Source organism: Ustilago hordei, assembly GCF_900519145.1.
Source record: "Ustilago hordei strain Uho2 genome assembly, contig: UHO2_contig_04, whole genome shotgun sequence".
In the NCBI taxonomy this organism is placed as follows: Eukaryota; Fungi; Basidiomycota; class Ustilaginomycetes; order Ustilaginales; family Ustilaginaceae; genus Ustilago; species Ustilago hordei.
In genome coordinates, this window is record NW_024545261.1 from 1,489,095 (window position 1) to 1,501,991 (window position 12,897).

The 12,897-nt window shown below is 50.3% G+C and overlaps 3 protein-coding genes across 3 annotated transcripts; 2 read left to right on the forward strand and 1 right to left on the reverse strand.

Moving 5' to 3' along the window:
• Positions 1-2,143: 2,143 nt before the first annotated feature.
• UHO2_02831 (putative sugar transporter) lies at positions 2,144-3,832 on the forward strand (the record flags this gene model as incomplete). The annotated part of the gene is made up of 1 exon (XM_041555619.1): positions 2,144-3,832. One exon carries the CDS (start codon positions 2,144-2,146, stop codon positions 3,830-3,832), a length of 1,689 nt encoding a protein of 562 aa, XP_041411553.1.
• Positions 3,833-7,449: 3,617 nt separating this feature from the next.
• UHO2_02832 (uncharacterized protein) lies at positions 7,450-10,188 on the forward strand (the record flags this gene model as incomplete). The annotated part of the gene is made up of 1 exon (XM_041555620.1): positions 7,450-10,188. The coding sequence occupies one exon, from the start codon at positions 7,450-7,452 to the stop codon at positions 10,186-10,188; it is 2,739 nt and encodes a 912-aa protein (XP_041411554.1).
• A 629-nt stretch (positions 10,189-10,817) lies between these two features.
• UHO2_02833 (uncharacterized protein) lies at positions 10,818-12,421 on the reverse strand (the record flags this gene model as incomplete). Its single annotated transcript, XM_041555621.1, has 2 exons — positions 10,818-11,446; positions 11,614-12,421. The coding sequence occupies 2 exons, from the start codon at positions 12,419-12,421 to the stop codon at positions 10,818-10,820; spliced, it is 1,437 nt and encodes a 478-aa protein (XP_041411555.1).
• Between the last annotated feature and the right edge of the window lie 476 nt (positions 12,422-12,897).

A 12,897-nucleotide genomic window follows, 5' to 3' on the forward strand; every position in this document is an offset into this window, starting at 1 on the left:
GTCTCGGGTGCGCGCCATGCTGTGCAGAACGCACAAGCGATTCGAAAGAAGATCTTGTGGCTCAGTCCAAGACCATCGGCAGCAAGTACAGGGGTACTGTACAGTACCACCAAAAGTTGGGTTCAGATGGCGAGCTGTTCACCAAGAGCTCGATTGTGCCCCGCCGGCACGTCCCTGATTACCCGGAGCATTGCTCTGTACGGCTTGCTGCTTCTTTGACGGGGCAAGCATCGTGGTATTACGCGAGTGTCGATGCGAGGTAGAGAGGCTGAGAAACAGGTTTCACAGAGAGACAATTGGAAAGAAGAAGAGCACTTTTTTCCCCGCATTCTCTCCGCACAATGCCTAGATGGGAGGTGGGTGAGAGTCGAAAATACGCCAGATTTCGGTTGCGCTTGGAGTTGAGCCTTGGGCGAATTCGGTCGCGGGCTGACAAAGAAAAACCCTACCGGATACACACATGAAGGGTTGGCGGCTCGGAAGTGTGATAGGGCAAGCCTTAACTAAGCGTATAGTGTCCCAAGGTCGCACTGACTCGCAACCTTGCCCGATATTCGAGCTGGGCTGTGGTAGAGCTGATTGCCAAGCGTTTGATAGAAGCTAGTGCTGTCAAGGTAAGCGAATAGATCGTGTAGGACACGCTATCGAGCCTTGCTAGTCTCCCACGGTGCAAGGGCGGTGAGCGTGGCAAGAAGTGGGATTTCGCGGGGAAGCTACCGAATCCTGTCTCCGACTTGGTTGTATGGATAGACTGATGCTGAGCCTCGGTTTGGGTATTGCATGCTGACGCCGTCGACGCTTCCGATGGTTGATCGCAATCAGTCCGGCCGAGCCTCTTGACAGCCGAGAGGAGAGCCAAGAGAAGTCGGAGCAATGTTGTGCTCAAGAGCCGGGAAAAGAGAGGCGACTATGCCAAGGCGGCACCGTTGAAGCGGGCTTGATGCGTCGACCATCGTCGAGGTCGTGAGAAGCCAGAAGAGCGGAGGGGAACTGCGGAGGATTTGAAAGAAATCAATTTGACCATGTCATTTCACCTTGAAATTGTCCGATTTCAAAGTCCGATCAAGCCGTCGTTCTGCGGACCGATTCTCTTGCCGCCAGTCGCCCACAAAGTGCAGCGCTTGCTCTTTGTTCTTGGGGGGGGGGGTTTTTTTTTTTCTTTTTCTTTTTCTTTTCTTTTTTCCTTTTTTAAAAATAATAAAAGTATGATTTTAATTTTGATTTTGATTTTGATTTTGATTTTGATTTTGATTAACAAAACGCTTGAATTGGCGGGGTTGAAGTGTGACACTTAGAATGCGGTGGGCCCGCAAGTCGGTGAGCTAAGACAGCGCAGGAAGGCGTTGATCGACTTTTGGCCGTCACACGCTCCCCGGAAGAAAGAGACAAAGTGTGGGTCCGAGGGTCGGCTGGACAAGGGGTGTGACCATTGTGCTTCTATCTGACATGCGACTTGATCGCGGCGCGACTCGGTTACTGCTCTCGTGTTGATGGCCCCTCTCTTCCTCCGCTTTTGCCCTCGCTCTCTGTCTCTCTGTCTCTCTCTTCTGTTCCCCTCATTCGGCTAAAGTGCCCTTGCATCTTCAGTCGCAGTATCGTTTGACATGCTCACTTGTCCAGAGCCGTCACTTGTCCAGAGTCGTCACTGTTGTCCTCTCTTCCCTCTTGGCCGTCGTCTCGCGTTGATTTGGCACCCTGTTCTTACAGGGTCTCGTCTGCTGCCTGTCCCTCAACCCCGCCAACTGAGTTGAGAACAGCACAAAGCCGCCTCGCTTCATGAGCGGAGCACAGTGCAATCCTCTCCCTTTGTGCCCCTTTTTGTTTTTTTCGGCCCCCGCCGCCGTTGGCTTCATTTGTGGCTCACAAGCCTCATCCTTCCTCTTTGCCGGTCCATCTTGCTTTCCTCGTCACCTGCCTGCTCAGAGCCCCCTTTCTCTGGAGATTTATAAACCACTGTTGGCGCTGTTTTCTCCCTTCCCTACCACCCTCCTTACCACGCATTCCGCCACCAGAACTTCGAGCATCCGCGCTCCATCCTCGCTTTCTTCGAGTCTTATCCTACTCGCCTCTCTCCCATTCTCTTGCTTGCAACTTGTCCTGCCATCCTCATACTTGACAGCCACATTACTTGCATCGCACAGCCATGGGTTTGAAGGGCTTGAAAGAAGCAAGGCCTGAGACCGATATGGTCCCCACCTTTATCGGTCTCAGGGGTATCAAGTTGAACTGGGCTATTGGCTTTGCCGCCTCGGCCGGTTTCCTCCTCTTCGGTTATGATCAGGGTGTACTTGGTTCGCTCTATACTTTGCCATCCTGGGTCGCTCAGTTCCCTGAGATTGACACAACCCAAGGCGCAGACGCCACTTCTAATGCCGCCACCTTGCAAGGTCTCGTTACCGGTGTTTACGAGCTTGGTTGTTTTCTCGGTGCCATCTCGATGCTTTACCTTGGTAACTTGCTCGGTCGTAGGGCCAACATCTGGATCGGTTCCATCATCATGGCGATCGGTACTATTGGGTGCACTGCTTCCTACAGCTTGGCTCAGCTTTTCGTTTTCCGTGTTGTTCTTGGCATCGGCAATGGTATGCACACAGCCACCATCCCTGTCTGGCAGAGTGAATGCTCGCCTCCCCACAAGCGAGGTATGCTTATCATGGTAGAAGGTGCCATGATTACTGGCGGTATCGCCATGGCCTACTGGATCGACCTTGGATGCTTCTTTCTCGACCCTAGCTCGGCTGCTTGGCGAGTGCCTATCGTACTCCAGATGTTCCTCATCCTCCCCACTTTTGTCACCATCTACCTTCCCGAATCCCCACGCTGGCTCATGCTCAAAGGCCGTGTCGATGACGCTCGAAACGTTGTTGCCGCCCTCGACAATGTGCCCCTTGACGACCCCTTTGTCGGCAAGAAGCTCCGCGAGATTGAGGCTTCTCTCGTCGCTGCCAAGACCACCAGGATCTCCGACCTCTTCACCAACGGCCCCGAGCGTAACTTGCACCGTACCCTCCTCGGTTTCGTCTCGCAGATGTTCCAGCAGATCTCCGGTATCAACCTCATCACCTACTACATTGGCAAGACTCTTCAGGAGAACCTCGGCTTCTCGGACATCAACTCTCGTATCCTCGCCGCTGCCAACGGTACCGAGTACTTTATTGCCTCCTGGGCCGCCGTCTTTTTCATTGAGAAGATGGGTCGTCGTCCTCTCATGCTTGGTGGTGCTGCCGGTCAGTGCATCTGCATGATTGTCCTCGCCATCATGGACGTTGCCTCGATCAAGAACGCAAGTACCGCTCCCGCCGTCGTCTCGGTCGTCTTTTACTTCCTCTTCAACACCTCTTTCGCCTGGGGTTGGCTTGGAATGACCTGGTTGTACCCCGCCGAGATCACTCCACTCGCGATCAGGGCCCAGGCCAACGGTATCTCGACGTCAGCCAACTGGATCTTTAATTTCCTTGTGGTGATGGTGACGCCGATAATGTTTGAATCGATCGGCTTTCGCACCTATGTCGTTTTTGCCGTACTCAACTTTGCAATCCTGCTGACCACCTTCTTCATCTTCCCAGAGACAGCCGGCCGCTCGCTTGAGGAGATGTCGGCCATCTTTGCTCACTCCAGCAAGATCAATCCCTATGACGTTGTCAGAAAGGAGAAGATCACCCCCCGCCGCTATGACAAGCAGGGTCACCTCATCAATGAGGACCTCGACATTGTTTCCGACAACAATGACATCGAGAAGAGCCTTGGTGGCCGCAAGAGCGGCGACCACGCCAACCTTGGGACGCCTACTTCTGAAGGTGCCAACTCGGACGAGCACACTCCTCCCCCTTGATGATTTAGCGCATAAATGTATCATAAATAGATGCGCTTCATGCTTGTAATGATCCATAAGACTTGCCTTTGTTTTCACATGGATCGCACGACTTCTTTTGACAATTTCTTCCCGTTTCTGACGTAGATTAGGACCTCCTGTACCACGATGATCCCGCTTTCTTTCTCAATGAAATGCTCTTTTTGCAGTTTCCTAACCTTGTCTGAATTGACTGATCTGTTTGTTTCGTGATGCCAAGGCTCGCTTGTGCTCAAGAATGTCAAGTAGTAAAAGCTCTTCCCTTGAACCATGCCTGCTGTGAGCGCTGAAGCGACAGAATCTACAAGAGAGTGCTGAAAGTAACAATCCAATATGATGATGTAAGCTGCAATGAGACGATACGGGAGGGATCGGGCAGAGTCGTTCTCATCAGAGATCCGACAAAGCCGATCTTACCAAGAATCGGGTACAACTTGGACCCGGCTTGTTGTCATACTTGGTCATTAAATAGGATGCACCTACATTCGGCTGATGGAGTTTAGTCCCGATAACTGGCGATCGGGTTAGGGTCTAAGTACGATGTCACTGCTAGTTTTAGACAGAAACAAATATACTCAATTGACCAAGTGAACATGGTGAGAGCCTGGCACTCCCAGCTTGATATACAGTATGCACATAAACTGTCCCAAGATTTTACATGTCACCATACATCACTCTAATGCTCAATAGCTATAAGTTGTATTGCCACACTGTCTGATATCATCTGAAAGTACTGCTTCTTCTCTCCAAGACTGTGGAATTGATATTGACATTGACTAAAAAAATTGTGCTATGAAGAAGAGCCAAAATTTAAATTTTTTTTTTTATTGTGGGACAGTTTATGGAGCATGCTCCCAAATAGCAACACCACTCCATTCCTGACCTTGTGGGCTTTTGACTACAATAAAACTTGTAATGTAACTTGGTGGACACCTTCATACACATTGAAAGTAGTGACATGGAATGTTTCAGCTCAATCAGATGACTGTGAGTGATCTGGCAGCACTTCCAGTCTGACACCATCATATCTATACCATCATGACAAAAACCACTCCCAAGAAGCACTGATCAGCACTCTTTCACCTCCAAAATGGAGAATCTACCTGTTCAGTTGCTGAGAAACTTGGTCTGAGCAAGTCTATGGTGTCTTGCATCAGCAAAAGTGCCTCCACCAATGCTCCAAAGTCAAAGGGGGTCTGGCTGAGAAAACTCCAGCCTCATCATGTTCACTTCCTGGACCACTATTTCAAGCTCAATTCAACCTCCATGGTCAGAAAAGCATGTCATGCACTGCAGGAGACATTTCACATCAAAGCATGCCCAATGACAGTAAGAAAAGCACTTCATTACTGTCATTACAAAGCACAAAGGTTAGTGAATAAACCAAAGCTACTCAAGAGGCATTACAAAGTGCATCTCAAATTTGCAAATGAGCACAAGGACATGACTGTTGAGGATTGGAAGAATGTGGTATGGTCCAACAAGACAAAGATCAACTTCTTTGGACTGGATGGGAAGCAGTTCTGTTGGATTAAGAATGCCAGCTTCAACAGCAAGCTTGTCAGGCCAACAGTCAAGTTTGGCAGTGGCTCCATCATGATCTGGGGCTGTATGATGTGGGAAGGGGTTGGAGGTATACACTTGGTGCTGGGATCAATGAATTCAGACCAATACATTGATATCCTGAATGACAAGCTTTTGAAAACAATCTCAGGATTTGTGGCTTCAGCATGCATACACCAACATCACATTTCAGCAAGACAATGACCCAAAACACATGTCAAAGAAGACAAAAATGTGGTTGGAAGGCAATAACATTAAGGTTATGCAATGGCCAGGGCAGTCACCAGACTTGAACCCAATTGAACACCTCTGGCACCATCTCAAAATGCAACTTTCACAGTATAGTACAATTGCAAAGTCCAGGGATGAACTGCTCAAGAGATGTGAAGCTGAATGGAAAGCAATCACTCCAGAGACATGTAGGATACTAATAGAGAGCATGCCAGACCACATCAAGGTGGTTCTGAAGGCCAAAGGAGGGAATACAAAGTACTAAGGTGTTCTCAAGGAGTGCTCCATAAACTGTCCCACAATAAAAAAAAAAATCGGCTCTTCTTCATAGCACAATTTTTTTAGTCAATGTCAATATCAATTCCACAGTCTTGGAGAGAAGAAGCAGCACTTTCAGATGATATCAGACAGTGTGGCAATACAACTTATAGCTATTGAGCATTAGAGTGATGTATGGTGACATGTAAAATCTTGGGACAGTTTACATGTGTACTGTATATATATCTCACAGAGAGCACTAGGCTCTCGCCACATTGATTCAGTCAATTTGAGTATATGTTTCTGCCTTAAGGGAGTAGTGACATCGTACTAAGACTATCCCCGATCGCCAGCTATCGGGACCCAAAATGTCTTTACTTTTAAAGATTTAACTGCGCGCATCGCTCCAGATCGATGCTCACTCATCCCTTGTCCCGCCTAAAAGGAGCTGAGTAACAGCACCTATCGAAGCTGCTGCTTGGATGTGTCAGCATTTGTAATTGCATGATCATTCTCATTTGCTTGGTGGGTCCGGTACAGTACAGCCGGATAGCCGGATAGCCGGGTTGGATTTGCTTCTGCTTTGCTCGTGTAACCCTTGCACAGCTCTTGCAACGCTTCAACTGTGCAAGATTCAAAGATCGCAAAAGTCGCAAAAGGAGGAGAGCATGGAGTATGCCTGCTTAGAGAGCGGATTCGGGGTCTGGTGTGGGGTTCAAGGCTCTTTCGCAAGCGAGAAGAGAGAAAAGTGAGACCGATGTGGATCGTGCCTGGCGACGGCTAACGAGCAGAGGTACAACGTCGTCATCGAGATGCGAACCGACCCGTTTTAGAGGTGCCCAAAATAGCTGATCTTTCCCATGCTTTTTCTTGTGCTGACTCCGATAGATGCTTGAGTTGTTCGGTAGGACAGCAGACTTTCCTTTGCAAGCGAGCTTCCCTTTTTGCCTTGTGCAGAACCCTTTTGGTCGGTCTGGTTGGCTTTCCCGGCGTTCGATGACGACAGGTCTGCATTTCCAGTGGCCGACAAAGTTGCTCCTCCTCGGCTTCTTGCTCTGAACATCGAGGCCAAGACGAACGCTTGACTCCGCACAAAAGAGAACCCTTGTTCATCGCAGTTGGCCTGCAGTGCCGTGTTATGGCGTCACTCAGATGTTCAGCTTTGTGTCTGCGCTTTTCTGACTGTGTCCCGCATTTCGGTCCTCAGCCTTCAGATTGGTGTCTGTCCGAGTCCATGACGAGCCCTTTTTGTCTTTTCGTCTGAGACCCAGACGTCGCATGCTTGGCCGATGAGCTGCTCCGGAGTACATATACAAGGCTCCAGTCGGTCGGCACTGTCTACGTTGTCGCCTGCCTCCCCTCGCTGTTCTACCGTCGGACGTGATTCCCCCAAGCCAAGCCAGCCGCACACGACACCATAATCAGCTCCAGTATCAACGCATCCCTCCCTTGCAACCGTTCAGCTTTCTTCACGTAAACCCCAGATTCAGTAGCACTGCATTCTCTCCTGCCCCCCCCCCCCCCCCCCCTAGCCAAGTCTCGTCACAATGTCGTCCGAACGCGAACCTCTTTTACCCACCCACGCCAAACAGGCTCGCGAGCGTGTCCAGCAGTATGGCTCCCAAGCTGCTCGTGATGCCAAGTCCACCGCTCGCCAATATGGCGTTGACCCAGACAACCTCGGAGAGCAAGCTCGTCAGATGGCGCCTTCTCGCCAGACCCTTGCCCGCATGGCTCAGATGGTAGGTGCCGTCAAAGCCGGCAAGCTACCCAGTCAGAAGCAGCTCAACCAGTTCATCGAGGCAATCATGTCCAGCCCTGTCCTCGACGAACGCAACGTCGCCGGCTCCACCAAGCTCAGCCAGCAAGGTGTCAAAGTCGTTCAAGACATCAAGGGCATCTTGGCCTGCATCGAACGCATCGGCGAGAGCAAGAACGGCGATGACAAGATCCAAAAATTCATCTACCAGACTTCGCAAGCCTCCGTTAAGGTCACTGACCAAGGTGGCATCTCGACTGAACTCCCCACCGCTTCCTCTGTTGGTGCCGATGGATTGCTTAACCAAGCCAAGGAAGACTCTCGCAAGGCTTTGGGTGAGATGCAGCAGATCGGTTCGCTATTGTTGACTAGCAAAGCTTTCCGTGACTTGCTTGCCGATGTGCAGTTCTTACTTCGTGATTTGACTGCTGATGCTGCTGCTACTGCCGCTCAGAAGGCCGGTGGCGCTGAGAGCAAGCTTCGTCCCAGTGATGAGGAGCGTAAGAAGCGCGGTGATGCCGTCGAAATCCGGGCTCCTAACAAGAAGGACCTCGACCAGGCCAAGGGGCAGGCTAAGCGAGGTGCTAAGCAGGCCCAGGACAACTTGCACGGTCAGGTTCAACAGGCTACCAAGTGGCTTGATGAGCAGACTCCTGATGATGTCAAGGATAAGTTCCTCGAACGTGTCAAGCAGATCATCGATGCTGTCGAGCGCGACCCTGATTTCAAGGAGGCGCTGAACGGTATCTACCGTATCGCCAACAAGTGGACCGATATCGTCCAGGATGTCGCTGCCAAGGCCAAAGAGCAGACCGATATCGACATTGACACTCCTGAAGCCGAAGCAAACGAGAAGCTCCGTGAAGCTTTCCAACAGCTCAAGGAAATCCTCGAAACATTTGCAGGCCGCTCGCTCGAACCTGTCGAAAGATCGGTCAGCGGTCTCCTCGAGCACGCCAAGGAAATCTACGACAACGAGACGTCCAAGGAGAGCAAGGAACTCGGCGAGTTTATCGAGGATGTCAAATCGTTCATCGACCGTGCTTTGAACGAGGATGGATTCATCCAATCCAACCGATCCAACCGTATGGCTTCCGACCTTTACGACCGAGCTCAGAAACTCTTCAACGCTACTGGAAAGGAAGCTAACAAGCAAGTCTCGAAGCTGAGAGGTGACTTTGATGACAGCTTGGACGAGATTTCCCACTTTGTTCAAGGTCTTGAGGACGATGCTGAGTTGCGCGAGCTTGCTCAGAGGATCGAGAAGTTGGGTAGCGATGTCAACTTTATCGACTTGCAACGTATCTTGAACTCGCATGGTCAGGGTGTCTTTAACCTCTTTGCCGATCTTGGTAATTCGGCTGGTGGATTGGTCAGGGATACAGTGGAAGTGTTCATTCCTCGTCTCATCAACGAGATCCAATCGATCCCCTTGCCTCGTATCGAATTCATCTCGCGCGAAGCCGATGTTGTCATTGACGACCTCTCCCTCACCGCCTCGACCGCCTCCTTCGTCCCTGACCGAGTTCGCATCATCAACCGCAACGATCTCACGCTCGACCAACGTCGTTCTTCGTTCGGATCCAACTTTGACGCTTCTCTTTACCTCGAAATTGAAGGACTGCGAGTGAAAGCGGCGGATGTAGCCTACTACATTAACAAGAAAACCGGTTGGATCGGTTGGCAAGACTATGGATTCCTCGACCTCGACCTTGGTGGACGCGATGGCACCTCTTTCGTTGTCAAACTCGAAAACGCAGACGAACAAGACTCGGAATCGTTCTACAAGGTTAAACGTGTCGGCGTGGACATGTCTTCGTTTAAGGTCAAGCTTCGACAGACGAAACATTGGTTCTTGAACTTTTTCCTGATGCCCTTTGTTCGTCCTGTACTGAGGAGAGTCTTCCAGCAATTGTTAGAGGAACAGATTAAAACTTGGCTCCAAAACCAGGATCGTTTCCTTTGGGCTGCTCAACAGCGGGCAAAGGTTATCAACAGTTACTCCAAGACTGCCATCAAGAATGGACAGGACATCTCGACCAAAGCTTACCTAAAAGCCATCTTTGCTCCGGACTCTGATGCTTTCGAGCCCTACGGAAGTAAGGCCGCACAGCCCCGCACCGATGTCGGTCTTGCGCATGGCTTCAGAGTGCAAGGCGCTCAAGGTGAATTCAAGTTGACGATAGGAGCAAGTTACTCGAAGCAGTTGCTGCCTGGTAAAGGAGGCCCGTTTAGGTATGCAAAGGAAAAGATGGAGGAGTACAAGAACATCGAAGATAGCATCAGCCAAGCCGTTGGCATGCTTAGAGAGGGTGCCGACGAGGTGAGACAAGGTGGAAGGGATGCTGTTCAACAGGTGAGGCAGGGTGTGCAGGGTTTCGAGGCAGATGCGAGCAAGGTGGGTGCTAAGGCCAAGCAAGAGGCTAACAAGTTGGGTCGTGAGGCCAACAAGCAGGAGAGAGAGGAGAGCACAAGTTCCGGTTGGAGGTCGAATGTTTTCGATTGGGCAAGCAACGTCGACCTCTAAGTATGGATTGGATCAAGGCGACAAATTGTTTTGTCGATCATCGAACCAAGCGTTTTCCCACTCGCTTCTACGTTCTTGTTGTATCCAAGCCGTTCTCTTGTCAATTGATCTTTTTCTGCTTCCATGATCAATCTTGGTCGATGGTTCAACCTTGAGCATGCACTTTCCCAGTCTCATCCTCAACCTTGCACAGCAAAAGGACACTCGACTTGACCGCGACAACAAATCCGGCCTCGCCGCCAAATTAGTCATGCCTACAGATTCCATTCACAACATGCTCCGTCACACATGCAAAGCTTGGCCAAAGTCAGCTTTGGGATTGTGAAAGCATCACCTTGTCCAACACGGAATGGTGCGGAATAGTGCGGAATAGTGGGGAATGGTGGGGAATGGTGGGGAATGGTGGGGAATGGTGCGGGATGGAGGGGAATGGTGCGGGATGGAGGCGGTAAACTTGGCTGCTCGTTGCATAACCTTTGACAGGTCAGAGAGAGTTTGGTGCAAGTGCAAGGTTGTAGGTATTTGAGCCCATGTTACATTGCTCTGTAGCGTGATGATTGGGCAAGGCTGCTTGTCGTGTTGTTTGTGTTAGATTGTTATCTGGTCGTAGGTTAGCCTGATTGTGAGGTTCATGCATTGTCGTTATCCCGCTTGTTTCCAGCAGGAGTCCTGACCCTTTGTACAGGAGACTTGGTCCTGGCCAGCAAAGCGGCAGCATCTTTCTTCCTCCTCTCCTCTTCCACGGTGGAGCCTGCAATATCTCCTCCTTCCTCTCGGTCGATTGAGAAGATAAGTTCTGGTCTCTTCTGCGACTCGACATCACCATTGACTCCACCTTGGGCTGTGATATAAGGTGCGCCACCATTGCTGCGCATCGTATCGAGAGCTATCGAGCCTTGTGCTGCTGTGCCTGTCGATGCAAAGGCTTGATCGGGACGATTGCTAGGAGGAGCAGCAGAAGGAGGTGCTGCGTCTGAGTTGCGGTAAGGGTAGTTCTTCTCCATCGCATCGCGCATTTCGTCGGTGAGGAAGGTATAAAAGCATGCGGTTGCGAGACATGCGCCTGCGACCAGATCGATGAGGTAGTGATGCATGAGATACATGGTGGACCAGTACAAGAAGCTGCAATAGGTCCAGTAAAAGATGCGAGCATCAATCCTCAGTCGACCGATCTTTACGACAATAGGGAAGAAGTAGCTGCAAAAGAGTGCTTTCATCGTTGCGTTGCCGGCGTGAAGAGAAGGGAAGGCTCCGAATACTAAAGTGACCAAAAGGAGAGGCCAAAAAAAAGAAAAAAGAAAAAAGAAAAAAGAAAAAAGAAAAAAGAAAAAAGAAAAAAAGAAAAAAGAAAAAAGAAAAAAAGGTAGCAGGTCAGTAAGTGGGCAGAGAGAGGGCTAGAGAGAGAAGCTTAATCAGTACACGCACCAACAGGAGCTCCCGTGAAGGTCAAAGTGTAACCGTGGGAGTGGAACAAGGCGTCGATACGAGCGAGACCAGCAGGTGAGCCACGCATCGCGTAGTTGGCTGGCACAAGACCCTCTCGCAGCTCATACCAAGGAGGAGCGCAGGGAAAGAGGATCTGAATCATAACCCCAAGGAGCATCATAAATCCAAACGCCTGAGCAAAAACCTTGACGGAGCCGGGCGGAGCAAAGACGAACAAGAAGGAAGCGACGAAGAAAGGTGCAGCGAAATGAATGACGCCATAAGGCAACCAAGCGAGGAGGTCAAGGATGGGATGACCGAACTGAGTCAAGATATCGCTAATGTTGGCACCGTACCAGATGGTCTCGAGGGTGGGCAAGACGGATACCCAGATGTGTGGTCGCCAGGCAGCGGGAATGAATTTGCACGAATAGAACAAGATCAGCCAGGCAAAGATGGGTGCTGCTGGCAGGAAGAACTGCGATGACACTGGGAATAGGAGAGTGGTTGCGTAGAGAGCTGGGATGATGAGCTTGTATGGCAAAGGAGGTGATTCCATGACAAAGAGCGAAAAGAGGGCGATGAGGAGGAGAAAGGCATACTTGAAGCGCTCTCCTTTGCTTGGAGACCACGCTCTCAACCGGCCGAGAGTCTCTGGGACTGAAGTAGACAAGTTCAGACGAGATCCGGCGGCGAGGATGCGTGAGAGGAGATACTGGAGCCAGCAAGGTAAGCAGAGTCGTCCTTTCCGTGAGAGTTGGAATCCAGCGGTCGGAGCTGAGTTGGGCGCACTGCAAGCCACCGCCATAGCTGAGAGCCGAGGGGCTGATAAGGTGATAATGTGATTAGGTGATAATGTGATTAGGTGATAGTGTGACAAGGTGACAGGTGTGATGGTCAAGAGAGCAAGTGTTGTTGTTGTTGTTGTAATCAATTCGCCTCGAACAACACGCTCTTCGGTGCGTGACAGCCAAGGAGAGGAAGAAGAAAAGAAAAATGAAAAAAGAAAAAAGAAAAGAAAAAAAAAAAAGAAAAAAAAAAGGAAAAAAAAAAAAAAAAGGGCTAATCGGGTTCCCTCCCGACGCGTTCTTCTGCATCGGGTCACCCGAAGGATTGCAGTTGGAGCTTGCTTGTCGGAAGGATCCGCACTGATCAACTCAAGATTTGCTACAATGCTCATTAACCACCTCTACCTTTTGCATTGTCACATTGTGATACCCACCAAACTCAAACTCAAACTCAAACTCAAACTCAAACTCAAACTCAAACTCAAACGCAAACGCA